Raw genomic sequence first — 27144 nt, 5'->3', positions numbered from 1 at the left:
ATCTTATTGTCCACTTGTTTTTATTTCTTTATTGGCTTTACAAGTCTTTAATATGTGATCTGAATTTTAATTTTGTTTCTAATAACTTTAACATCATATATGTCGTATATGGTAAATTTGTTCATTTTAATAAACGTGGAATATATTTTTTGTAGACACATTGGATATAAATTTGAGAATTTTAAATTTTATTTAATTTAGTATTTTTAAAGATTAAAGGACTATTTGATGAAAGGGTTAGGTTATGAAGGATTAATATGAAAATAAACTTAATGTTATGATAATATGTGTTTAAGGAAATGTTAGATAAACAATGTTACAATAAGATATATCTTGGAAAAAAGATTATGTAGGTAATGTTAAGAATTTTTTCATTATTATTTTTAATTTATATTCTAAATGCAATAAATAATTTTCGTATATTTAATTTATCTGATCCTCCTAGTTTTTGTAAAATAATTTGCCTTAATTTCTTTAACTATGACATTCATAATTCAACCTTTTCTAAATAATGTTATGTTTCAATAAATCGATTTTTATGAATGTCATGTGCAATTCATAAAAATTTAAATACGTGTATATAAAAATTAAAAATACAAAGTACTGAAAACATAATTTCCTTTGTACCTAAAGAAATCTAAATGAAAAAAGATGGGTGCAAGGGAGTTATAAACTAAATTCAAATACAGGAAACATAATGCAACAACAAAAAATACGAGACAAGCAATGGAATAGGACAAACAATCACGCGTCATCTTGTAGAATGACCTTACAGTAGTCCATCTTCATCTCCTCGGGTACGACCAGGAATGCTTTCATGTCGGCCAAGTTCTGCATCAGCTTCCTCAGGCACCGTGCCCTATCCAATCCACTTAGCTCAGGAATAACCCGCAACTGTCTAATGACTTCCAATCGGGTTGCGTCTTCGTCTTGCATAGCTAACTTTGGCCACTCTGCAATGGTCCTCAATTGGTCATTCGCACATTCTATGGCATCACGAATGACATTCACAATTTCCACATTTTCGTTTAGTAGTTTGTCCAACATCATCAATAACACTAACAGACGTTGGAACACTGTGAAGATGGTTAGTATTGTAACAATGTTTTCTGAGGCCATTGCAAGGTAACGACTAACAACCTGCTAAAGTATGTATCCCGTTAGTATGATATAAAAACAATGCATATTTAAAAAAGTCAAATGATTGCACGTTTACAAAACAATATTTATTTGTCACACCCCGTTCTAGGTTTTTCCCCTCTAACCTAAATCGTGGCATGAAAGCACTTCTTGAAATAAATGCCTTCTCAACCTAAACTTCACGAGTATTATAAAATTCTCCAGAAATCCCAACATCTCCCCTAAAATATGAGTTAGCCAAACCTGAAATAGGAAGAAATTTTCACTTCTATATGCATATATACAATCTTTAGATTCAACAACACATCAAATGTGTCTCACCACACACTCATCCAGACTATTCCATAGTTTCAAGCAGAGTTAAACTAGATATTACATACAAAGTGATTTCAGTCTAGTGAGAGATCTCTCAAAACACCAATCCTTAGTGTCACTTTCGCTACATCTTACCACCCCATGATGCAATAAAAAGTTAGGTATATACATACAAAATGGAAATTCTACAAAGGTGATGGAGAGCTCAATCAAACTTGGTCCTTAACCGCTACCTGGGAAAAAAACATTGAAAATGTGAGCTAAAACTCAATGAGTGAGTGACAAATTCTTAAAAGTAAAAATTCGTAAAACATGCTAAGAAAAGGTGTAAATATGCATCGATAATGAAATAATAATTTTTTTATAAAAAAAATAACTAAATAATAATTAAAATGTCATTATGACATAATACTATAAATCATAGATCAAGCCAACAAACCTATACCAAATCCAACCATGCAAGACGCCTAAATATACGACCAAGAATAGCTTGCACATGATCAAGGAATCATGCGACCAGACCTAGCTCAAGCATATTTAGTACCCACCACAATAGTAACCTCCATCCAATCCGATCATAATAGCATACTAAAAACACGGTCGAGAATAGCTCACACGTGATCCATATCCACAATGAAACACGCGGCTAAATTGAGCTCACGTATACTTAACATCTACCACGGTAACAATCTCCATATCCGCTCCTATGTGCACATAGAGCCACTGACCATGAGTTAAGTTGGGCCCAAAGCCATATCGCAATCCTCCATCCATATCTTCACCTAGGCTCAGGTTCTCGGATCTCCAATCATAGCCTCTTTCAGTCCCGAAACCGCTGACAACCTTAAGTGGCACTACGGAAACACATTCTTGTAGCCTTAAGAAAATTACCTTCTTGTTCATCATAAACATCAGTTATTCATATTTTAAAAACCTAAGTACAATTAGAAACTTGAAACACATTTTTATAAAATCCAAGTCATACACATTCTTAAAATCATGATGAGTAATACATTGTTTAAACATAAATGAAAGCATAGTCATAACAAGTTTAAGTCATGGAAATTTCCAAATGATATCATAAAATAACATGTATATGTACAAAAAAAGTTTGAAAATGAGCCACTCACTATTAGTGACTCGATCCCCCAGATGCCCTTTCCCTAATTCAATGTGGCCTGAAACAACGATTGAGGTCTCTTAGTTATTTTCATGTGTCAATATATCACAAATATTTCCAAAACACGCCATAAGGTTAACTTAAACCATTCTAAGTTCCAAAGACTCCAATTTCTCTCTTCCAAGACTTAAATTGAATTTTTACCTACATGTTTTAGTCTATGCTTAAAATGTCACATTTGGACCCTTAAACTTCACATTAAACTCTTAAACAAAACGGGCATCCAAACTTAGTGCAACTTCAATGAATCTTTTATATTAACATGCTCTTATTTGCAATATCGATAATTTGAGATCTAGATCATTTAACAAACTCTTCATCAAACTATCAAGTCAACAACTTAAAAACTTACCCACGTTTTTCCTAAACGATCTTAGGTGCGATGAACAATCCTTCCTAGTTCTCTAAAGTCTCAAATTTTCTGATCAACATGATAATAGAAATAACATGGTAATAGAAATTTCATGTCGAAACTAAATGGGTATTCAAGAACTTTAGAAAATACTCAACAAAATTGCTCCAAAACTTATCAAGAACTTATTAAAGTATTTTTTTTAACTTTAATGGGCATGCAACATCATAACCACCTTCTAAGTTCGAAATCAAACACACACCATCATAGGTTACGCAAAACTATCACTAACATTAAGTGAACCCAAAACTATCACTATGATTAAATGGTTACTCATGATCAAAATCTTAGGATCTTACCCAAGTTGTACCAAAAATGACTAATTTCGAACATCCGAATGGTTGGGCAGAGCTCAAACTCTTCTAAAATTCAAATCTAACGTAAAAATGTAACGGGTACAATGAAAACCAAGTCAAACTCATCGAAAAATCAAACTAAAATAAAGAAATTTTACCCCGAAATTTCAACCTGGAGTTGGAAAAGAACTAGGTTAGCGGCTATTCGACTTGCTAATAATGGCGGAAGATGGTTAAGTGATGCACAGCTCGGCTAACCAGGAAACACAAACAGATTGTGCCGATCAAGTCTGACGGCTTCAAAAACACCGTGGATAGCAGCATTGCGGCGTGGGGTGGTCGTTGTCTCGCGATTCGAGTGGCGTAGCGGCGGTCGGGGTTGTGGTGTCGGCTGGAGGAGAGAAAAGGAGATATGTTGGACGTACCGTCGACGGGAAGGAGTGAGAGAGATGTGGCACACGGTTACTGAATGTGGCGTCGTTCCGGCACCGGAGGAGAGTTAGAGATGGAGTGTTGGTTAGCGGATGAGAAATTTCAACCGGAGGGAGCAGTCCACGTTTCTAGAAGAATGGGGAAGGAGAAGAAGAGAGAAGAAGAAAATATCTTTTTTTTTTTTTTTACTTTAATAAAAAATATCTTCAAAGATGACAATTATGCCCTCTATGTATAATGCTTCCCCTTCAACCTCTATTTTCTTTCTTTTCAACATCTAAAAAAAGTCAAATTTTAAACCCAATTAAAATTAGTTTTAAATTTTCTTATCCAATTCTTTTAAACAATATAACCATTGTTCCAACTTGTTTTTCACCATTTCCAAGATAGTAGATAAATAAATAAAAACATAAAATAAACGAATGTAAACAATAACGAGATGTCTAGATGAGATATAATTTATAGTCGTATTAGGTTAGTTGTACTTAAGTTAACCAAGGGCACTTTGTGTTGTAGTGTATATCGTTAAGAAGAAAACAAAAGCTACCAACCATTCTCAAATTAAGCATCGTAAACAAGATTTTGTTTAAGTTACTTTTAAAATTAAAAAAAAAAAAAAGACGCGTATGATTAAACATAGGGGAAAAGGTATGCAACCTACATTTTTTAACTAAAGTAGAATGTTCAAAGAAAAAGGATTTATGTAAGAATCTTTTGAACCAATAAGCCCTTAACGAAAAGAAAATGGAGACCCCTTATTTTAAAAATACTTTGGAAATTAAGTTTGCTAAAACACATTAGGTTTGATGGTTGAACTCATGCTTTTGTGCTTTCTAAATCCAAAATACATCACAGTTTCAAAAATCAGTAGACATGTTCGTTATTTATAAAAGAAATCAGTGGACACATTCGTTTTCCGCTAGCAAAGAGTGAAATGTATTGTTTTGAAGAAAAAGTTCCCGTACTTTAGCTATGGAAGTCGAAAAGTAGCGAAAAAAATATAACAATGAACAAAGAAACGAATAGAGTGTAATATACTTTGGAAAAAAAATCAAATCAAAGTCTACATATGAGTTATTACAAAATAAAAAGTTCATGGCAAACACTTCCTACGAATTACAATCTATGACAAAATAAAAGGGGCAAAGATAATTACGACAAAACAACAAAACCCGAATACCTATTGGTCAAGTACGAACTTGGGGTTATGATAACCCTTTCCCCAAACAAAGATTTGGTTACCATAATCTAAGTATACAGTGATGACCCATGGAAACAGGTCCTAAGAATGCAAGACCACCCTAGTAAAAAAAGTTATAAATTAACATCGTAATTGATTAAGTTTGTGGTGTGTTAATCACACTATCATTTCACTACAATTACCATATAAAATCAAAATTCAATGTCTGAGAAAATAATTGAAATTTTTTAAAATTTGAGGACTAAATAAAATAACTATATAAAAGTTTGCGGACTAAATGCCAAACATTAACATTTTTGCAACTGGTCGCAACTTGGACAAGCATCAAGATTATATTGGGATAACATTAGCGTATAGAAAAATAAATAAATAAAATATATTGTTTTTAATAGGACGATAATATGCCTAAACTTTTAAAAGTGTTAAAAACGACCATTTATACGTGTAATAATTGCAAAAATGGAACGATAAAGTCAATTTTCAAACTTACATACTTGTACAGTTTACATACCCAAATACGAGAGCTCAATTTTTAAATTTGAAAGTTCAAGATACACGTGATTTTTGCGATTTAACTTTTTTTTTTTTTTTTAATTTTAGTAAAGAAGACTAGAAATTTAGTTGTAATTATTTATCATGAATAAATTATAAAGCAATGTATGTTTTGTTAATATATATATATATATATATATATATATATATATATATAAATATTCAAACAGCTATTATAAATTATACATAATCTTATCTCTTTCAAGAAAGAGATAAAGACATAAAGGAGACAAAGATTGGGACTTGACTCCACTTGTGCCTTGTTCTAATCTCTCCTTTATCGTTTCTTTGCTCTCATAAATGTAAATACTATTGAAAAGAAAAAAGTACTACTTTATTTCATACTAATTTAAGAACAAATTATGAAAATGATTCCCACCTATAGCTATAAGAATTTTAAAAAATTATTTCCCAAAACAAAACAAGGTAACTAGTATGTTGGATCTTAACTAAATTGTTATCAAAGATAAAATAAAATTAAGTAGGATAATTTTCATAGATGTGACAATTCCTTTTAATTATTATTATTATTATTATCATTGGAGGTATGAAGATGTTTGGATTATGTTGGAAAGTGATGTTTAACCATTAAATATGATGGGTCTTAATCAGAGACCACCGAAAAAGGAAAAAACAAATAAGAAAGGATCCCAATGGACCAAAGATAGGATCATAGATTATATATATCCTCCAGGCCCTTCTCTATCATTCAGTTTTGGGATTTTCATACAAGTTCATAGAATTCCAAATAGATAGATTTGATTTCCCTACATGAAACTATTTTCGATTTTCTTATTTCTCTCTCTCTCTTTTTTTTTTTAAAAAATTAAATCTATAGACCTCTAAATTCTAACCCCTAAATTCTTCTTTTACCTCCAAATTTCTGAAAAGGTTTAAAAAACCATGCAAAATTTTGAAAATGAAATAAAAGTAGCTCTTGAGAACTTATTTTTGTTTAGAAACTTTGGCTACAAATTCAAATGGTTGTATCTAAAAAAAGATGCACACCACGGCAAGAATCAAAGAGAAAACTTGTTTAATTTTCACAAATAGAAAATGAAAAAAGAAATAACTACCAATCGAGACTAAAAATACTCCTCAAATATAGTAGCTGCAGTTGCACTCTCAACGGCCCTCAAACTTCTACAGAGATTAAAATTGAAACCTTACATAATAATAAAAATAGTAGGAATTATATAAGTTTTGAGGGTTGAATTTTTCTAAGGTAACCTTTGCTATGTGTTTGAAGGTTTGGTTTTTCAAGGGACCCTTCGATATGTGTGTACTTCTAAAATCATAGCTCAAAAAGGAAAAATTAACAGTACAGGGAAGAACCATTATCACGAAGGAATTGCAACAATAGGAGAAGTAAAAATGAAATTTCTTATTCAAAGATTAAGTTTACTGTATTGTCTAACATCAGGCCAAATAGAATCTCTATCTCTTCCTACTTTTTCCACTTCTCTAATCTGGCAAAATCTAGAAAAGGTACATCACTTTGCATTTAATCTACAGCGTATAGAACTTTCACATCCTGTAAAGTTCCAAAGCAATTTCGATGCTAAAAGCTGAGGAAGTTATTTACAGGATTCAATGCACATGAGGCAACAAATCAAGTATATATCAAGTATATGATTGGATTTTTCATCAATCAAACTCTAGCACCACTTTACCAGGAATGAGGTTCTTGTCCTTTGCATCATGAGCCTCCCTTACTTGTGTGATAGGAAACGTTTTCTCAACCGGTATCTTCAGCTTTTCAGCTTCACATAGCCTCCTGATCTCTTCTAAACCTTCGGAATCCGCCCTCATGTATGTCCACCAATATTCTAAAACAAAAGGACCAACAGACACAAAAATGAAGTTACTAAAAAACAGGAGCATAAAGTTGATCTATATATTTGTTTTATATTCTGAAGCTCAGATTCACCTTCGAAGAATTGGATTAAGAAAATTATCTTTGCATTGAAATATGTGCACGAACAGAAAAGTGCAGTTTCCTAAAGAGTGACTGAAGTACATCTAGTCAAAGCCAAAGGGCTTGAACTATGAACTAGAGAACATGATACAGATCAAAGTAGAAACAAAAACAACCATTTGACAGAGGTTACAGACTTGGGGAGAGATTTCAGGAGCTCCCAATCTCTCCTACTAATTAACTCTACCAAACTTAATGGCACATGCCATATTTGCGAGCTGCTTTCTAAGCTCAAGAATACACAAAGTGATAGGGAACATTCAAGCAGGAGGCAAAGGGAACACGATATCAAATTGTCAATATCGTAATTGGACAGTTCTGATATTATCTTTAAGCAGATAATAAATTCAGTGAAACAGACAAGCTTTAGATTATTACCAATTGCATGAGAGAACCTATACTTGAGCTGTTTCTGCAACAAGACACCCGTAGAAAAAGGAAGCCCGAGAACTAGCCCATATCTATCAGTCAATGATGCAGCCTCGCCCTAAACAAATGGCAATTAGAAGCCTCAATGTCAAGTTGTTTCAATTGAATACTTCAAGAAAGACTGGTTAGCTTATGATTATGGATTTATACCTGAAGTGTCATATAGTGTCCACCTCTATTCAAAAGATAGATGCCAATCCTTTCTGTATCTGGCACGCCAATTGTATCCAATACAGCATCAAATTTCCCCTTTATTTTGAATTCAATGCCCTATAGACACTTATGTAAAAAAATCATTCAAGCTCCCAGCTTCCCAATGCAAACTATCACAAGGTCCATACTGGATAGTGAGTGAATCGTTACCTCAGTAGTATAGTCAACTGCTTGCTCAGAACCTGCTGCTAGTAATTTTTCTATACTTTGACTTCCACAAGTAGTTGCAACATGGCAGCCTGAAGCAACTGAAAGCTGAACTGCGGCATAACCTACAGCTCCTCCACCGCCAATTACTAAAACCCGTTGCCTGCCACCAAAGGAGATTTAATTTGAGGAAAACATCAGAAAGAATCACATTAGAAAAATTCAAAATCCACGGAAGATTATTTAATATAATACAGGGGACAGTGAGGCCAGAGTGTAATTAAAAAATGAGATACAATTATCATGAATTAAGAAAATCTGTCAAATGAATCGCATGAATCAACAAAATTGAAATGTGTGCCTTCTGGAGGAGGTTGATATATTCAGACAGCAAAACATACAAACCAACAAAACAAAGTGAGCATACCCCTCTCTGATTCTAGCAGTACTTTTTAAAGCCCGCCATGCAGTCAGTGCAGCAAAAGGAATGGCACTTGCTTCCTGATAGAGAGATTTAAAAATGAAGTAAGGAGCAGGGAAGACTTCTTTTTTTAAAAAAAATATTCTTTTTTTGATTAGGTAGGACAGCTTACAGTTGAAAATGACAAAGATCGGTTAAGTTTAGAAGATTGCTTGATAATTTTTTGGTTAAGCTTGCTGATTGTTGGATTAGCTGATTAATTGGTTTTAGTAGTACTAAGTTTTTTTTGTTGGATTATTGATGAAAATGACAGCCTTTTTGCTAGTTCATTTTCTGTAAGACAAAGTTAATTCATTAGTTAGTTGATATGCTTTTTAGATAAAAGGATAGGTTGTGTGTTGACAAGGACAAAGTCATGAAATAACCTCTTAAATTATTTCAATCTTAGACCTAGGGAATATGATAGTTTCAAATCCAATTCCTGTAGAAGGAAAATATTATGTTTGCCTTACTAATGGCTTGCTCCAATTCTCTTATGAATCTTCCATAACTGGGGGAGCTAGCTTATATCTCTCCTTATAGCCATTCATACTTATATTTCCCTTATGAAGCTTCAATTATTGTGAGGTCCACTTTTTTTAAAAAAAACAATTTGCAGCCATGTACCAACAGAAAAGAAAGCATGTTCAAATGTGAGGTAGAGATGCAACTTAGAGAGGCTATATGAGAAGATTTAATAGAAGAACTATGCAGTTCTCTAAGAAAATAGGTTCTAAGACTCAATCCAATTAGAATGAAGCTTATTGTGCCAAGCCTCAAGAGGACAAACATGAAATTATCTCCTCAAAATGAATCATCTTAGAGGCTAACACAAGAGAGCTGGTTATCTCCTAGGTTCAGTTAATCTTGGTCTATTATCTAGTACTACTTATTTGATATTTTTCTTGAAAGCACTAATGAAGAAGCAATGCCGCCCACAAAACAATATTGCTCCAAGCACATTCGCGAACTCGCCCATGGTCGAACATCAAGAAGGATCAAATGAGAGCTAGATCATTAACATCTCATGACTACAAATTTGCTCTACAAGGTGATAGTTTAGATTCGAGAACCAATCCTTCAAAAGAAGGAGAGGTGATGGGAACCTCAAAGGGCTCAAAGCTATTATTATTATTATTATTTTAATAATTTATATCTAGTTTGATTTTTTCCAATTTTATCAATTACAAGTCATGTTAAATAAAGGTAGTTTTGTCATTTTACTAAGAATTATGATGTAGCACACATTAGGGTTTTGGGAGGCTATCTAAGGCATGCCATTAGGTTGCACAAAATAATGTTTAAAATTTGAATTTTTGGGAATGAGATTTTTCCTTTAGTTGATGACGGAGATTCATCACCATCATTTTTTAATTCTTGATATAGGGTTGCATGTTGAAGCATTCAAGAAAGATTGAACAACTTGCTTGTGGAGTTCTCAAACTCTTTAGGGTTTTTGTGTCACCCTCATGTGCCATCATCAAATGATGAGAAGTTTAGATAAGAACCGACAATTCTACATTTAAACTAGAATGCCCTTTGTACATGACAACTTTTGAACACAAATTTTTTTAATATTCGTAGAAACTTAGATGACGTGTGTTACCTGTACCACTCACAATTTCGGAAAATATACAAAGGCATATTAAGCACTCAAGAGATTTAGTCCTCTCCCACTATTCCTAAAAAGGATAGCAAAGGGCATCCACTAATAGTTTCAGAAAAAATATCATAAAACAACTTTCATTGAGAAAGAAAATGAAGGAAATAAGAGCATACTTTACTTAAAACCAAGCCACCAGCTACACAAAAGTTTTCAGTATGAATGAGTTGATTTGGCAGGGATAAGACAAACAAGGAGACCAAAGCACCAAAAACTTTTCCAACATCAAGCACAATAAGCGATCAGAACGATAATATCCACAACATCAAGAAAATTAAAAAAGAACAGTAAAGAGATCACTCCAATGATTACCACATGTGAAAGCGACACTGGTTTAGCACTTAATTCCTCTTCTGAAAGAATTGCATAATCAGCATAAGTACCCCTCACAGCAGTTGGATGCAAAGCACCAAAAACTTCATCTCCAACACTTACTGAACGAACAGAAGAACCAACAGCCGCAACTTCACCACTGATATCACGGCCCAAAATGACCGGTAAAAGTGGTTCAAAGATTGAACGACCATAACCCGATCGCATCTGGGAAAAACAATAAAACTCCAAAAATCAAAATACATCCAAGTTCCAATAACAAATAACCAACCAAGATTTCAAGAAAATGCAGTAAGTTCAAATAACAAAACACCACATTCAACAATCAAATAGTCAATCCTTCACCATAAATCTTGAGATAATACACCATGGTGACGAAACCCTTTTACTAAAAACATCAGTTATTACCAATAAGAATTGCGTTGAAGAGAGAAAAGAAAAAAATGCTCACTCGGGTATCAAGTGGGTTGATGGAAACAGCGCGGGTGCGGACAAGAACTTCATGAGGCTTGAGAATGGGGACGGGAACGTCGGAGCGGAGTTGGAGGACCTCCGGACCACCAAAGTGAGGCAAAAGGACGGCTCTGCACGTGGTGACGAGGGTTCTAAACCCAGAAATTAGAAAAGGGGATAGAAGTCGGGACTTTGAGGTGGGAGATCGCAGTAGAGTCGGCATTGTAGATGAATTTGGAAAAGGAGAAATGGGTTAAAGAGAGAGAGTGGGATTTGGCGGAAGAAAGAAGAAGAAGAAGGTGGAGGGTGGACGTGTCTGCATTTGAATCCAAGCAGTCATGGAGCAAATGGGTTTATGAGAGACTTTGCCAATTCCACCGGCAACATCTACCGTTCCTTTTTTTAATAATTATTTCCTTTTATTATTTGGGATTAAAAAAAGTAGTTTTCTGTTGAAACAAAACAATTTTGAAAATTTTGTTAACTCAGTTTAACTAATTGCTAATTTGATCGATTTTAGAAGTAAACAGGTTTGATTCTTAAATCTTTTTATTCATTTGAGGTTGAATTGATCGAATTAGTGATTGCACCAGGGGATTTTGTTTGAATTGAGTAGTATGAATACCACATTTATATGTGTCAATTTAATCTTCTACCCTGCAATTATTTTTTATTATTCATGCTCTTTTCCCCTTTTTTAGTATCATCAGAGAATGTTATTTGAAATATTAGATGAACTCAAGATAGGCCAAATAGTTCTCTGAGTTAAAGGAATGAAAGGTAAATATTTCATAAAATATATAGCTACACTTATCTTTATCTGTATGCATTCAATCAAAATTGTCATGATAAATAAATTTTCTACATTTTAATAAATTTATAAAAAAATTATAAAAAGATAGTTACATCTTGAAATGCACTAAAATGTTATCAAAATTTATGAGAATATATATACGAGTTATTTGCAACTTATTGGTTTTTATTAGCCATCGATTAAAGTAAAATTTTTCAAAATATATGATATAATCAAAATTAACCCAAAAGTTAGTTAATTTTTTAATATAATTTAACTAAAATTTTATTATAATTTTTACCTGATTACTTCATAATCACTTAGCAGATCGATAATATAGTTTAGTAAATAAAAATATTAGTCACCAATTCAAATGTAAATAATTAGAACTTCCACTTACAATCGTTGATCTACAAGAAAAAGGTCACAGTTCATTAGATTGAAATAACATTTGACGGTGTAAGATTTAAGACTAATTGCAAAAGAACCGATACAATTGTTAAAATAAGATTATTGTTTAATAAACTTCGTATAATCTCTTAAACCGAACAAAACAAAACCAAACAAAACAAAATACATGTTTAAATTGACTTTCTAAATGTTTGAAAGTGTTTATAAATATTTAGAAAAGTCAATCTAAACGCAACCGAAGTAAATTTGAGAAATAGGACTTCATCAATTTCATTTTACTTCATCTTCAAACTAAATAGATACATCAAACTATCCAATTCCAGTTGATGTTACACCCATTTTATCTTTGTTTAGGCAAATTCCTCCGTTCATTTTTTGAACTTCCTTTCCTTTTAAGTTTCCATGATCAAAGGTCAATTCAACTAAAAATTTGTCCAAAAATTGACCTACTTCATTAACATCCCCACATGAGGACTATGATGATGAGCACGGTGCGTTTGAACCCGAGCTTTTACCTCGGGTCTTTAAATTCTGAGAATTGGGGGACATTGGAAAAGAAAGCTACAGAATTTTAAGTATATTATATATTTAAAGTGAAATCTCCTCAAATCCAAGAGAGAGGGAGTCTCAAAGACCTTGTACGTGTTTGCATTGATTTTCTTCCCACCTCATGAAATATAAGTGAAGAACTTTTACTTCCTCTTACTACAATTTTCAAAAATGGAGATGTATTCTATATTCCTAAATTCAATCAATCCTAAAGGAAGAAAGAAGGGAACTACTATGGATATGAATGTGCGCATGTGTTTCATGTAATGTGTCCTTTAGCAAAGTGTGTAAGCGAACATGTCCAGTTTTCGCACCTTTTATGACCATTACAATATCATTAGTTAAATTTGGCAGTTAACAAAGCTCTATGGAAAATTAAGCAGTAAACTATATCATCAGTGTGGATTGTGTAAGTGTAGACCCATGTTTGGCTAAGCAGAGAAAACGAAAGGTAAAATGGGAGAGATGACGCCTCTGACCTGTTCGATACTACACTTGAGGCATGAGTCCTGCATTTTTCATCCGTCAAGAACATTCAGCATTCACAGCAAGTGGATGGAGAACCTATAACTTTGAAACATGGGACAAAAAGAACAGACTTCGCTAGGTATTTACTCATCCTAAATAAACGAGTCAGGCAAAATTTTAAATTGATAGGTTCTGTTAAAATTAGACTAATGGAGAATTTTACTTTTCCCCCATAATCAACTAAGTAACTTCCCATCAGACACATTGTCAGCTGACCCACCAGAAACAGTGTTTGTCACGATACCACTTGAGAATGCAGAGCTACCTGCGAGATTAGCAGAGTTGAATGTGGTTGGAGCATTGTGATTACCGGAACTGAATGTGATCGGAGCAGTGTTAGTTTCAGTATTCCTTGCTTCCTGAGTACTAGTTTGGGCATGGGCATTTATATGGGGATTTGCATTTGGTATAACCAAGGCTGCATCCTTGCTAAGTGGATTTTGTGGTGTTTCGAAATTTATCCTCTGACCACTGAGCAGTACAGAATCCATGCCAGACTTTGAGGGCTCAATGGATGCTGCTTCATTTACGGCGTGAAGCTGTTGCAACCGGTAATCAGTCTCAGGTCGACGGCAAATCTTTCTCAACTGAACAATTTCCTAACAATAATTTAGAGCAAGATAAGTCAATAATCCTGAACAGCCTTCAATGCCTGATTAAATAGAACAGTTCTCGCTTGTTACTGAAATAACCTCCTTTTATTTTTCTTGAAGAAGAAACAAGAATTTCATAGATTAAGTTTACAAAAAGGAAGAAAATAAAAACTTCCAAAAATCCGTAGAGGATTAGAAAAGGTTCTTCCACGTAGCCACATGGTTAGGTTAGCAGATTAAATAACGAGAAGCAAACTTCCCTAAGAAAACCACCTACCCAACCTACTCACGCAACTCCAAAGAAAGAGAATAGGATTACTTTTTTTATAAAAAGAAGAAATGTAAAAAAAAAAGATATCAGCCCAACCACTAACCAAGCTCTTGATTTCCAATTTGCCCACATCAAAAGCTAAAGTCTTCAGCTCATGTGAAATTAACGACAATGGTTATACTGATGTGATGTTTGTGTTCGTTGCAACGATCCAACCTAGGAGAGCAATACTGAATAGGAACAACCAAAAGAACCTGAAGAAGATACACACCTCAGATTGATCATGATCATAACGAACCAAAAACCTGCATCGACAACCTCGTACATCATGCCTTCTTCGTTGTGTATCAAGCACGTGGGCATCAAAGTAAAGTGCCTGCTCTTTTCCCTCCTGAAAATTTCGAAGATAATGAAATTTCTCATAAGAAAAAAAGGTTTTCCCTATAACTGGTAGAGCGTGTGTTGAGTTTCCAGTGAGAAAGTTAAAAGATCATTGTGTACTCCAACGAGGGGAGTGGTTTTACAAGGTAGTCGGAAATTACATCCAAGAGATTGTCCTGAACTGATTGCAAGAAGGTTACGGAAAGGCCTCTCTTTTAAGTACTGGAAGTTTGGAGAAGTGAAAATATTTACCTGAAAGCATAAGATGAGATCGCCTGGAAGAACCGCCACACATTCTGATGATTCACAAGGTAGAGAACGAGGTCTAATGTTCCTTCGTATATTAACCCACTCATCCTCCTCGGATCCAAAACCAGAAAATCTTACTAGTACTTCCTGAGAAACAATTACTATTAGACTTGCTGACAAACAACAATTATTAGGTAATATAGGGAGCCAAATTAAAGCAAACAAATCAAAACATCAGATTTCTTTACCAAAATCATGAACATCAATGATTAAGTGATCTATTCCTTCCTTTGAGGTCCAAAGAATTGCATTCTCACCACTACATTTATTGTACTCAACGAAAAATCAGGAGACAAACTTTTGAATTACAATCAAATATCTCAGACCGTTTTAGGGAATCACCAACAATAAAAAAATATTGGTCAGAAAAGTTGTTGCTTAACCCTAAATATGTGTCAATACAAACTCAAAGGTAGGGAGGGGGAAGCAACATCCAGAGTAATACTAACTAACAAGTCAGACAATGTTACAATTCCCTCTCCGTAACACTCAAAAACCCCATAATTCAGACTTTTGTTTTTAGTTTGAAACCACATATATTTACTTGGTGAAAATATCGGATTGAATGTGGTCCAAAAGGTTTTCAAGCCACCACCAAACTAATGAAAAGCCCTTAACATTGGGCCCATGGGTTGAGGATAGAAGGCAGATTAATGTTTTCCTAACAATGGAGATAGTGGCCATTCAAGAATTAATTGGCTTAATAGTGCATGTTCAAATTTTTAATGATAAAAGCTCAAATAATTAATGCATGAAGAAGAAAACAGCAAATAGGTTGATGAGGAAAGAAAGGCAACACAATGCTTCCTTAAATAATAACTTCCATGCAAGAGGCACAAAATTACCGGGTCACCACTTTCCACAGATCTATGCGATAAAAAGGTAGCAACGTCATACCTGACCATGAACAGATAAAAAAAATCAATCAGTAATGTCTCATATTGTGGAAGTGTGTTTGTTGCGTGTTAATTAATTTACATATGTGTGTATGCATGAAACTCCAATTGTTCCTCTACACCTATCATGAGGAGGTTTATCATCCAAAAGCACAGAAACCAGCTAATTCACACCAAAATTCCCATATTTGTAGACAAGCTATACTAACCATGCACCATCCCTCCCAGATTTAGCTTCAAATTCCGACAATGGATTTTCTGGAGCACTCTTTGCGGTGCCTGGAATGGCACAGAAATTGAATGAAAAATTAAAATATGTTAATGTCAATAACATAATTACGTCAAAATTCCCCTCCACATTTTTAGTACTTAGAATTGCTTTTCAGTTTGACTGATACAAATGCCTTATCTCAATAAATAAATGATCCTAAAACAAACTTATTAATCTCAATAAATAAATAAATAAATGATCCAAAAACAAACTTTCTGTGCTTCAATATGAATCATCTTAAAAAACCAAATCCATAATCAACGATGTTCATCCATTAATATGCATGAAAAACAAGATTGGTGTTACCTCTCAAAATTTATTAGTGTCTTCACTTTATTTTTATTTCACTTTTTTCAAACCTAAATAAACAGACCAAAAATAGAACACCAATAAATTGAACATTTTATTTTAAGTGCCCAACAATTGTTTGACACAGACACATACTATCGAGCCATCCAAAATGTGTCAAGTGGTCAACCTGTCCTATAAGTTTTTGCTCACATATACTTTGTTCTCACACTATCCAAACTGAAGCATCCATGTTTCATAGCTGTCCACACCATGTCATTCTAAAACATTATAGTTCTTCATAGGACATAAACATGGCCAACCATGATTTAAGGTAGAAATAATATATCATGGATTTCCTTTAGACTTGTAGGACCAAGAGACCTCGCATTGAGAACCATCATGGGAAATGTTCAATTATTTTTTAAAATATATTAGAGGATTTAAATGGTCTAAACCAATATTATGGAATAAGGTGAATCAAGACCATATTAACTTCTTCTTGGAAACATTTACCATAGCAATCTGTTCCAATTGAAAAAATGATACTCACTCACCCCTCGCCCCCTCCCCCCAAACAAACAGCAAAACTAACTTATATAACTACAATAATTACTCCAATTCGAAAGAATAAGACTCAACTGATAATAGCGAAATACTTCAACCACCAGAGTATTAAATGTAATGTTCCCTTTAATAATCTATTATTCCTCGCTAATTCCTCCAAACAACAGCAAAGAAGCAAGTTTGCCATAACTTTCCCTTCACCCTAAAGGTAGGAGAAAGCAAAACCTCCTACAGCATGGCCATGCCATTCATATTCCAAGCCAAAGACACACCAAGGGCCACCCAAAAAACCAAGACCAAATTGAAAAAAGAAGCTGGCAGCTCCAAAGAATTTGACGGTCTTATACAGCTCCCTCTAAAGAAGAAACACCACTGAGGCGCAAGAAAGAAGGAAGAGTCTCTCTACACATGGTCCATAGTATTAACTCTCTCATGTAAGACTTCCTAAGCCAAGAATCTAACTGAGGGAAAGCTCAGGAGGTGGAAAAGAGAGCAAGGTGAAAATCCTTGAGAAGGACAAGAAGACAATAAAAGCTAGCAGCTCAATTTGCAATTTTTTTTCCGTAATTATTTCATAGAAATGTAGAAATCAAAATGAAGATTTGGGGCCATTAAGACTTCCACGCCTCCACATATAGTTTTTTCCCAGTGCTGGCGAGGAAAAGTTTTGAAATGATGATACAAGCCTAGACTGAGGTTTTGACGAATGCCATTCTAGTACTAGAATAGATTTGTGATGATAAGCTAGTAATAAACATGTAATAAAAAAGAAAAAAACAGCGTAATAAAATTAAAATGCTTAAAAACTAAGATAACATAACAATTCTTTTTAATACCTACTGGTGTGGGAGCAGGAACAACTACGGTTTGAGGCACATTTCTCACAGGGGTTGACTCAATTTGGACAACTGGAGAGACAGCTAACTTTCCAGGAGCCTTGGATGTCTTTGCTCTGATAGCATATCGTCTATTCTGGAACCAATTCCAAACCTAAGAAGTAATAATGATAATTAGCTGGACACCTTTAACCATCATATCAAGGTCAAGCATAGAAACAGAAGCCACCATACTTGCTTCATTTGCACAGCAATCTTCCCTTTCCGTTCTACTGATTCACTATAACAACATAAACAAATTATTCTTTTAGACTATTCAATCCTGTCTTCTATAAAAAGTCATACAAAGATCAACTCAAACATAATAAAAGCCACAGTAGGCTACTGCTCAATGCCCACCTGAACTTATCAGCAAGTGCAACAAGAACTTCCCGAGCTGGCATGGTATTATTGTGTCCTTGCAATATAGTTTCCATCTCCGCGACCTTGATAAAAATAAGAATTGAATATTACATTCACCAGAAGTTTTGACTTTTGAGGAAGTGCAACCTATGAGATTATAATGCCTAGAAAAGAAACAACTACAGCAGCAGCCTTAAAGCAAGAACATAAAAACTTCATTTGACTGAAATAGTTTTCAATTCCATATCAAGAATGTACTTCCTTATAGAACAAAATACAACCGGCAGGAAAATTAATTACCTTCTTGCGAATGAACAGCAAAAAGGCCAAAAGAAACCCAACTGTTTCACTTCGGAACGGGGGTCAACACAATTTGCACTCAAATTCAGATGGTTAGATCTATTCCATTTGGGTCTGGAACAAATTATATCAAAAGCTCTAAACCAAAAGTTCAACTACCAGCAACCTTAAATTTTCTCACCACTCACCAAAACATAAAGATGGAAAGGGTTATTGAAAATGGCACTCTTCCAAATTACCGTTATCCAGCAAATCCCAACAATCTCCCTCTCTGCAGTTCTTACCTAAATGCAGGTACCTACACCTACACTGACCATAACCTCACTCTATGCAATGAAAGCAAACCAATTACACAAGTAGTAATTTGGGGGCAGGGCATCGTAATTCAAAAGGGGAAAAACACAATAACAAGTGGATTAAGAAATGGGGAGAAATGTTTTTTTTTAAAAAAAAAAAAAGAATACAAGTTAGAAAATAACAAAACAGCTAATCAGTTCAAAAGAAATCGATAAGAAACCTCCACAAAAAACCAATACAGAAAAAAGAAAACAAGCACAATAATCAGTAAAGTCAATATTTTTTTTTTAAAAAAATAACCAATCAAGCAAATAGACGCAGCAATTGAGCAAACCCAGAAAAATTTTAACTCAAACATCGAACATGCATCAGGAACGCATCATTCACAGTAAGAAAATAGAAGAAAAAAAAGGAGAGAAAAACAACTAAAAGAAGAAGAATAAGAAGGGGGAAAAGGACCTCGGAAGCCGTGAAGCGGAAGGCAGGGCCTCCATTGCTGGGAGGCCGACCCATAAGCTAAAATTTTCGGTGTGTTTCTTTGATTTCGGCGTCGCTATCGAAGAAGCAGAGAGAGAAACAAAGAAAAAAGTGCCGGGAAAAAGAAATCAGAATTGAAGATCCCGTCTACAGAAATGAAATTCGTTATTTTGGGAAATCTTTGAGCCAGTATAAATGTGTCTATATATATATATATATATATATATATATATATATATATATATTATATATAATGATGGAGAGAAAGATAGAAGCTTTAAGCCCAAAAATTCAGCGTTATTTTTCTTTTGGGGAGCAAAAATAAAATTCCCAGGTGATTCCGTACCGAATATCGAACTTTTAATTGTGTACCTCAAAAATGGGGAATAAGACCCCCAAAATCTCACCATATTCTTTTTTAGGTTTTAACATTAGGTTGGTCTCTGAAACTCTAATATTTGGTCTATCTCTATATTCTTTATTTTTGTATAGTTTTCGTAACGGTCCTTAGATGTTGTTTGGAAAAAGAATGCCTCGTCAATTATTGGATTTGATTATATGATTTAGTCCTCGTAAAGGCTTGGTCAATCTAAACTTAGATCATCTTACTAATTTATTATAAAAACAAATGTAATTGTTATACAATTCTATTGTCGTATCAATTGTGATATATCTCCAATGCAACGTTTAATTTTAATAGTAACGATAATGATAAAAGTAGTAAATCCCATGCAATCTTCAAACACGATCAGATTGAGCACCATTTATTCCTCAATCAGATTGGATTTCTTATTCAATATTTGAAAGCAGATCCCACTTTTTCATATCACCAAATTTTCTTAGTCTAATATAGTGACAGTTAACCTAGTTTAGACATATACTCTTAAATTAGTTCAAAATTCGAACATGTTATCCGACTGAATAAAAAATTAAAAACAATTTGTCCTGCCATAACATGAATTGATTTGTTTTAATGTAACTGTCAAAACAAGCAAAATATCTTAACCAGCCTTCAATATGTATTAACAACCAACATATTTGTGGTTCGAAACCCTTGCCCTCCTATATTAAAGAGAAAAAAAAAAGACTACTCACAACTCACAACTTAATTATTAAGTGCTATTCAAGCTATTCTTTAATTAAAAGAAGCAGTTGTAAAATCTGAAGAAAAGAACAAGTTGGTAAGAAGTAAATATAAATTTATGGTCTCAGATAGAATTTACAAAAGAAAAGGATTGTGATAGAAGAAAAAAGGGGAAGGGGTGAAGGGTATTGATGCATTTATAAATTATAAATATGGGAGACATCAGACAACTGAAAATTAAAGGAAGTGGGTGAGCAGCCATGAACATCTTCACGGGTTCCCTAAATACACCACTAATTTTCTACACCAAATCTCTATCTATAAACTTTTAGATCTTCATACCATTATCTATACATAATTAGCATTATACTCCATAACTCAAGTAGTTCCATTGAATCCCAATCTAATAGTAGACCCAAATGTCTGAGCCGGAGATGACTTATTGAACACAAAAAGAATTATACATCCACATTAACTAGCAAATGGTTTAAAAAAGATTTATACTTAAAAGCACTTTAAAAAAGTTAGGTCTAAACAGCCAAGTCAGGAAAGTATTGATTCCCAACAATTTATGAAGACGCAAACTCCGTATCCTCAATTAAAAAGTATCAGTATATAACAATTTCAAAAGTCTAATGGCATGAAATAGCAACCATTAATATTCTGTAACATCCTTAAACATTTCATTTACATTAAGCATTGAATTATTCAATAATAAAGGAGGGTTCAGGACCACTCACTCTCCATCCGACACAACTTTACCAACTCCAAGATTCTTGATTTAAAAAACTTAAAAGAAAATTACACATACGTGAAAATACGTAATAAAGTCAAGTGCAAGCCGTTACAACATTACTACTGTACATACATACTTGTCTATTCTATACCGCTATGAGGGTGGAGGGTGGAGGGCGGCAGTGTTGTTATACCTACCAGTAAGACCCCCTCTCTCTTAATTTAGGTTCGTAAAAGGAAATTCGAACTAGCCAGCTTCATTTTCATAGGAAAACACCAAGCTTCATGCTCCCCCAATTGATCCCTCTAGGCAGCATCGTCTTCAAGGTTGTTGACCCGCTCACATTCGTCGATCCACTCACTATATCTGGTCAAAAGCAAAAAAAAAAAAAAACAAAAAAAACACCACGTCAGCAGAAGCACTATAGAGCAACAACAAATTGACAAAAACCAGTAGCCTTAAAACTTTACTTACATGTCTATTGCCTCACTCAAGGCTGCAAAATAAAAGAATTGAAATGTTAGTGCAACTAAATTTATATGTGATGTTAGAATATCACCAAACACAGAAACACTCAAGAATACACACACACACAAACACAAAAACTCAAGAACATTCAAATATGGAAATGTATTGAAATATCACAAGAAAAGTAACAAGATAATCTAGCCTTTCGAGAGGGCTGTCTTTTCCAACTTCCACAAAGGAAATCCCATAAAATTCTTCACACCTTTCTCCCAACAGCGCTCGCTCTATTTATAACTAAAAGGCCTAACAAACTTTTTAGCTTTACTAATATGCCCCTTCTAATAACCACACTAATAATCCTAACATTTCCCTAACTAGGGGTCTTACAACAGACAAATGAAAACACACAGTAAGCCCCGGATTAGACACAGACAATTCAATTCACCAGAATTATACATGATGCCCTAAACATAATTGGACGGATTTTCCTCTGATAGACTATCTATAACCAGAACAAAAAACTAGTGATGATGGAAGGTGGAACAACTGCATGACAAAGCTTTCATTCATCTGTCTATTTGAGCACAGAGAAAACGGGGTGAACTAGAATAGTCCTGTAGTCCTGTGCACAAATTATAGTTCAGGTCAAACAACCACTGCTCCACAAGGACAAAAATATTCGTAAAAAATACTTTGAGACCTAAAAAAGAACCATAAACTGTTTCCGCTTCCATTGCAACATAGTATAAAGTGCAGTGTAAAACACAGACAACAGATAGCGAATAAGAGAATCGAAGAGAATACCTGTAATAGTTGTGCTAAAGCTTTCTTGGCAAATCCTACAGGAGGCCTCCCCAATCAGGTTCTTCATATCACTAAAAACCATACAAACACCCTCGTCAGAATGCAAAACAAACGGGGCACCTAGACAGAGAGACTAGTCCATGAGCCCTTAATATACACATTCATCAGTCCAGCCTTTCCACAATGCCACAAAAAATGCTTAAGTCCTCATAACATATCCTCCCAACCTCCCGTGTTACAAGAACCCAAGAGGAACAAAATGCAAACTTACATGCGACATTCGACACTGGTCCCATGATTGCAGAAGGGACAGCTAAAAACAGTATCAAGCTTGTCCATTCTCTTCTTAGGTGGGGGCTTTGCTCTTGACTTACGTTTCCCCATATCCTGTGTCCTAAGGCTGTTCACATCCATAACAATAACAATATCAATAAGTCTTCAAAATGAGAGCCGTAATCAAACGTAAAAGGATATAAATAATAGATTTATCTAGCATATAAAAAGCACAATCAATAAGCTATCAAACCTCATAAAGTAAAACTCATTCCATAATCCATCATCCGTACACATCATCCCAAAACGTTCATACCCAATTCATGAAACAATAAACAGTACTAGAGATGCAAACATAACTTCCCTACAAAATCATAGACATCCATCGACCATGGAAAGAATAAAAAACAAATAATAACCAAAACTTCCGGAAAATTCAACTGCCGCTACGGATAATATAACTTCAAGTCTCTCGGTTTCACGCAGAAAAAACCAGATATGCATTTCCAGCAATTCTATTCTCCACCCCACCAAAAAAGAAAAAAAAACGAAACAGGAACATGAAAGAATAACAATCTCAACGAAAAACGCAAAGAACGTTCAAACGGAAGCACGCCGCAAGATACAAAAACAAGTAGAACCCTAGGTTACGGGCCGTAACGAAGAAAGCATAATAACATTCCAGTGAAAAGCTTAATAAAAACCCTAGAACTACGAACAATAAAAAGAAAATAGAACAAAGAAGACGAACCTGATCGCTGATCGAGTTGGGAGGAATTATCGTTCGCAGCAGCAATCGTACCGCAGGTCGTATTAGAGAATGTAACCAGAAACAAGGAGGAGGGGGTGATATTTATAGAGCTCTGGGATTCATTTTTACGAAAGTACCCCTGAATTAATACTAGAATCTATTTCTACGGAAAAGCCTCTAATAATTCTATTAAGATAGCTGTGAGATTCGATTTGACTAAAATACCCCTAAGTTAATTCTATAATCTATAACTATGGAAAAGCCGCTAATAAAATGCCAAATCTTATCTCGCCAGCCATGCAGGGCAGGGCAGCCATCCTTCGAGGACCATTTTGTACTTTCCAACAAATAAAATCTTTTCTCTTCTTATTTTCTTTGAAAAATATATTGCATTGGTTCGCTCCTTGAAAAGTTGGGAGATTTTGACCCATGATCTCCTAACATTTTGTTAATACTTCTCTATGTTTTGGTTTATTTATTTATTTAATAATTTTGTTCACTTGAATTTTTTTATTTTTTTATTGAAAAATTGTTTTTGTATTTTAACGTGAGAAATCATAAAAAATGATAAAACTAATAAAGTATCGTAAAATTTTACATTCTAGGTTTCTGTCATTTTTTTTAAGTGTCTATCAGTGTCATTGAATCTAAAATTTTGCTATATTTCGTAAATATTATGACTCAGTTCGTTCTATTAGAAAATACTCATTTAATTTTTTACTTATTTGTTAAGGTTTTTAAACAATATAACACAAAATATTTACACGGTATATAACTATTTCGAAAATAGAAAAAACTCACCGACCTACAATGGAAATACAAAAAATGTCTCATGATTAATTGGCATCATAACATTAATATATTTGGTAAATGATCGTTTAGATTTGGCTATTTTTGGTATACGATCGTTTAGATTTGGTCCACGATAATTTGATCATTTAATTTTGGGGCCAAAATCTAAACAAATTTTTTCAATATTTTTTGATAGACAAACATTTAGATATTTGATTGTTTAAATTTGAGTAGACAAATCTAAACAATTTTTTTTCAGTACACGATTGTTTATATTTGGCATGATCGTTTAGATTTTATTGAAGATTTTGTCTAAAAGAAAATATGAGATTATTTTTCTAAATATAAGATAATCAAAAGATAAAAGGATTCTCCTTTATTTTAGGAATCTTGCAAGATATATTTGTGAAAATAGGAAATATATATATATAAAGACGGTTATCGAAAGAGGGGACCGATGATAAAAACATAAAAAAAAGGATATATTGTTGAAGGGCGATAGACTAACGATTGGCTGATTGCCGAAGTTGCAAGTACGAAGAGGTAGTGCGATCTTATGTCTAAAGGTTTTGGATGTTGATCTAAATTGATTTATAAGATGAGTAATAAAAAGGACAAAGAAGTGATTTGAGTGATCACAGCAGAAACTTCAGTCGAGTATGAAGATATTGTCCAGGAGATTCACTCATGCACTCAGGGGAGCCTGAAGTCAGACATCATCGAGAATGATTACTCTTGTATTCGGAGGGAGCTTGAAGTCTGAAGCTATTGAGCATGTTAAATAGTCATATAGTAGAACAAAGTTCATATGCTGTTTCTATGTATTTTGACTGAAAGTGAATCTTAGTAAAATTACTCATCAGGGATGTACGCAGTTCCCCAGATGTAGGCATCATTAGCCAAACTGGGTTACCAAAGTTTCTTGTGTTATTCTCTTATGTTGTCCCTCTAGCAATCACAATAGTTATTAACTTGTGATTTAACTGAAGGTTATTTGATTATCTCACATTGTTTTTTCAATTGGTATCAGAGCGAGTTGCAAGATCATGAAGATAATCAGAGAGGGATCTTCAGCTTCTCGTCATCCTATATTGGATGGTAAAAACTACTCATATTGGAAGTCTCGTATGATACTTTATTAAAACATTAGATGGGAGAGATTAGAGCGCTCTTGTTGCTGGTTATGAACCTCCGATGATTACTGTGGATGGTGTATCAGTTTTGAAATCTGAGGTTGACTGGACTGATGCTAAAGAACAAGCAATAGTGGGTAATGCTAGAGCTCTAAATGCAATATTCAATCGTGTGGATCTAAATGTGTTTAAAACTTATAAATTCCTGTAGTACAGCCAAAGAAGCATGAAGAATATTGGAAGTTGCTTATGAAGGGACTTCTAAAGTCAAGATATCCAAACTGCAGCTGATAACATCGAAATTTGAAGCTTTGAAAATGTCTGAAGATGAATCAGTTTCAGAGTACAATGAGAGAGTTATGGAGATTGCTAATGAATTACTACTGCTGGGTGAAAAAATTCCTGATTCTAAGATTGTGCGAAAGGTATTACAATCTCTACCTAGAAAATTTGACATAAAGGTCACTGCCATAAAGGAAGTACACTACATAACTACATTAAAACTTGATGAGTTATTTAGGTCTCTGCTCACATTTGAAATGACTTTATCTGTTAGAGAGAACAAGAAAAGCAAGGGAATTGCTTTTAAATCCATATATGAAGAAGAGACAATAGTAAATCAATCTGATCACGAAGTCAACATGGATGAGTCAATAGCTTTACTGACAAAACAGTTCTCTAAAGTGTCAGGAAGTTCAAAAATATGAATACTACCAGATCGATTGCTCAAAATCCAAATCAATATCGAAGAAAGATGGTGAGAACACTACAAGAAGGTATAATGAAGTCCCAAACAGAAAGGGCAGTGACTATGGAAAGAAAAAAGAGGGTGAAGGAAGGTTTTTCAGATGTAGAGAATGCGGGGGAGTTGGTCATTATTAGGCTGAATGTCCCATGTTTTTAAGAAGATAAAAGAAAAAATTTCGTGCTACCTTGTTAGATGAGGACACTGATGATAATGAAGATGATAGTGGCATGAATGCCTTCGCAGCATGTATTAGAGAAAGTGATTTTGGAGACGGAAGTGAATGTTCTGAAGAAAATTGTGATGAAGAACTAACTTTTGAGGAACTCAAAGTGGTGTGGAAAGAAGACTATGAAGCCAGAGCAATACAAAAAGAAAGAATTCAAGACCTTATGGAAGAAAATGAACGATTAATGTCTGTCATATCATCTCTAAAGCTGAAATTGAAAGAAGTCCAAAATGACTACGATCAGACAATAAAATCTGTGAAAATGCTAAATTCAGGAACTCAAAGTTTAGATTTAACACTAAATTCAAAACAGAACAGTTCAAGTAAATATGATCTTGGTTTTGATGCTTCAGTAAGAAGTTTTAAACCTTCAACTGAAGTAAAGTTTGTTCCTATTTTAGTAAAAGACGAAACTAAAACAGCTCTTATAACAACAGTTTTTAGCCCTCCAGCTAAATTTACCAGATGGATTTGTCATTACTGTGGTAAAAAAGGCCATATTAGACCTTTTGTTATAAACTCCAAAGAGATAAATGGTATCAGCAGAAGGTAGAGTATGACAGTCCAAAGCATAAATCAAAATTTCCAAATCGGAATAGAAGAAAAAGTAGTTGTATGGTCTAGAGAGTTAAACAGTCTGAATATTGTAATATTGCTTTTATAACTATTCAAGCCACGGATGATGTCTGGTACTTTGATAATAGATGTTCTAGACATATGACCGGAAACAGATCTTTCTTCTATGAGTTGAAGGAG

The 27144-nt window shown here is 34.1% G+C and overlaps 3 protein-coding genes and 1 long non-coding RNA gene across 7 annotated transcripts; all 4 read right to left on the bottom strand.

The window, feature by feature from the left end:
• Window positions 1-555: 555 nt before the first annotated feature.
• On the bottom strand, window positions 556-3967 carry LOC103496067 (uncharacterized). Its single transcript, XR_001763522.2, has 3 exons — window positions 3502-3967; window positions 2586-2633; window positions 556-1688 (listed from the first exon to the last, which is right to left on the bottom strand). It is a non-coding gene; the product is annotated as an uncharacterized LOC103496067 (long non-coding RNA).
• Window positions 3968-6893: 2926 nt separating this feature from the next.
• Window positions 6894-11611, bottom strand: LOC103496066 (uncharacterized). The gene is made up of 7 exons (XM_008457790.3): window positions 11203-11611; window positions 10731-10958; window positions 8723-8796; window positions 8299-8458; window positions 8086-8205; window positions 7885-7993; window positions 6894-7357 (listed from the first exon to the last, which is right to left on the bottom strand). The coding sequence occupies exons 1-7, from the start codon at window positions 11425-11427 to the stop codon at window positions 7176-7178; spliced, it is 1098 nt and encodes a 365-aa protein (XP_008456012.1). The 5' UTR covers window positions 11428-11611; the 3' UTR covers window positions 6894-7175.
• Window positions 11612-13243: 1632 nt separating this feature from the next.
• On the bottom strand, window positions 13244-19816 carry LOC103496064 (protein SAWADEE HOMEODOMAIN HOMOLOG 2). Of its 3 annotated transcripts, XM_051086893.1 has the most exons (10): window positions 19356-19592; window positions 18297-18382; window positions 18132-18177; window positions 17898-18051; window positions 16145-16214; window positions 15885-15936; window positions 14983-15126; window positions 14621-14740; window positions 13751-14084; window positions 13244-13466 (listed from the first exon to the last, which is right to left on the bottom strand). In XM_051086893.1, exons 1-10 carry the CDS (start codon window positions 19407-19409, stop codon window positions 13447-13449), a joined length of 1080 nt encoding a protein of 359 aa, XP_050942850.1. In that variant the 5' UTR covers window positions 19410-19592; the 3' UTR covers window positions 13244-13446. The 3 variants fall into 3 exon arrangements, with proteins under 3 accessions (XP_050942850.1, XP_008456010.1, XP_008456011.1); XM_008457788.3 differs by having other exon boundaries at window positions 13415-14084; window positions 19356-19816; XM_008457789.3 differs by lacking the exon at window positions 19356-19592 and adding an exon at window positions 18600-18897 and having other exon boundaries at window positions 13415-14084.
• A 1277-nt stretch (window positions 19817-21093) lies between these two features.
• On the bottom strand, window positions 21094-23658 carry LOC103496063 (transcription elongation factor 1 homolog). 2 transcript variants are annotated; one of them, XM_008457786.3, is made up of 5 exons: window positions 23490-23657; window positions 22737-22865; window positions 22466-22536; window positions 21668-21689; window positions 21094-21559 (listed from the first exon to the last, which is right to left on the bottom strand). In XM_008457786.3, exons 2-5 carry the CDS (start codon window positions 22847-22849, stop codon window positions 21499-21501), a joined length of 267 nt encoding a protein of 88 aa, XP_008456008.1. In that variant the 5' UTR covers window positions 22850-22865; window positions 23490-23657; the 3' UTR covers window positions 21094-21498. The 2 variants fall into 2 exon arrangements, with proteins under 2 accessions (XP_008456008.1, XP_050942848.1); XM_051086891.1 differs by lacking the exon at window positions 21668-21689 and having other exon boundaries at window positions 23490-23658.
• Window positions 23659-27144: the final 3486 nt, after the last annotated feature.

The sequence above is a fragment of the Cucumis melo genome, chromosome 6, assembly GCF_025177605.1.
Source record: "Cucumis melo cultivar AY chromosome 6, USDA_Cmelo_AY_1.0, whole genome shotgun sequence".
Taxonomy (NCBI): Eukaryota; Viridiplantae; Streptophyta; class Magnoliopsida; order Cucurbitales; family Cucurbitaceae; genus Cucumis; species Cucumis melo.
Note: the sequence above shows the minus strand (reverse complement) of the source record. Positions and strands in the feature narration are given on the sequence as shown.

Bases quoted from the DNA above. Each gene is read 5' to 3' on its own strand.
- LOC103496063 (XM_051086891.1), bottom strand. From the start codon at position 22,849: ATGGGGAAACGTAAGTCAAGAGCAAAGCCCCCACCTAAGAAGAGAATG. The intron at 22,537-22,736 runs GTAAGTTTGCAT...TATGGTTTTTAG, and splicing joins ACCAGTGTCGAATGTCGCAT to TGATATGAAGAACCTGATTG. The intron at 21,560-22,465 runs GTATTCTCTTCG...GCTTTTGACCAG, and splicing joins CTTTAGCACAACTATTACAG to ATATAGTGAGTGGATCGACG.
- LOC103496064 (XM_008457788.3), bottom strand. From the start codon at position 19,409: ATGGGTCGGCCTCCCAGCAATGGAGGCCCTGCCTTCCGCTTCACGGCT. The intron at 15,937-16,144 runs GTTAGTATAGCT...GTTCATGGTCAG, and splicing joins TCTGGGAGGGATGGTGCATG to GTATGACGTTGCTACCTTTT. The intron at 14,085-14,620 runs GTGTGTATCTTC...AATTATTGTTAG, and splicing joins ATGATCATGATCAATCTGAG to GAAATTGTTCAGTTGAGAAA.
- LOC103496066 (XM_008457790.3), bottom strand. From the start codon at position 11,427: ATGCCGACTCTACTGCGATCTCCCACCTCAAAGTCCCGACTTCTATCC. The intron at 8,206-8,298 runs GTAACGATTCAC...AAGTGTCTATAG, and splicing joins CAGTTGACTATACTACTGAG to GGCATTGAATTCAAAATAAA. The intron at 7,994-8,085 runs GTATAAATCCAT...CCATTTGTTTAG, and splicing joins GACACTATATGACACTTCAG to GGCGAGGCTGCATCATTGAC.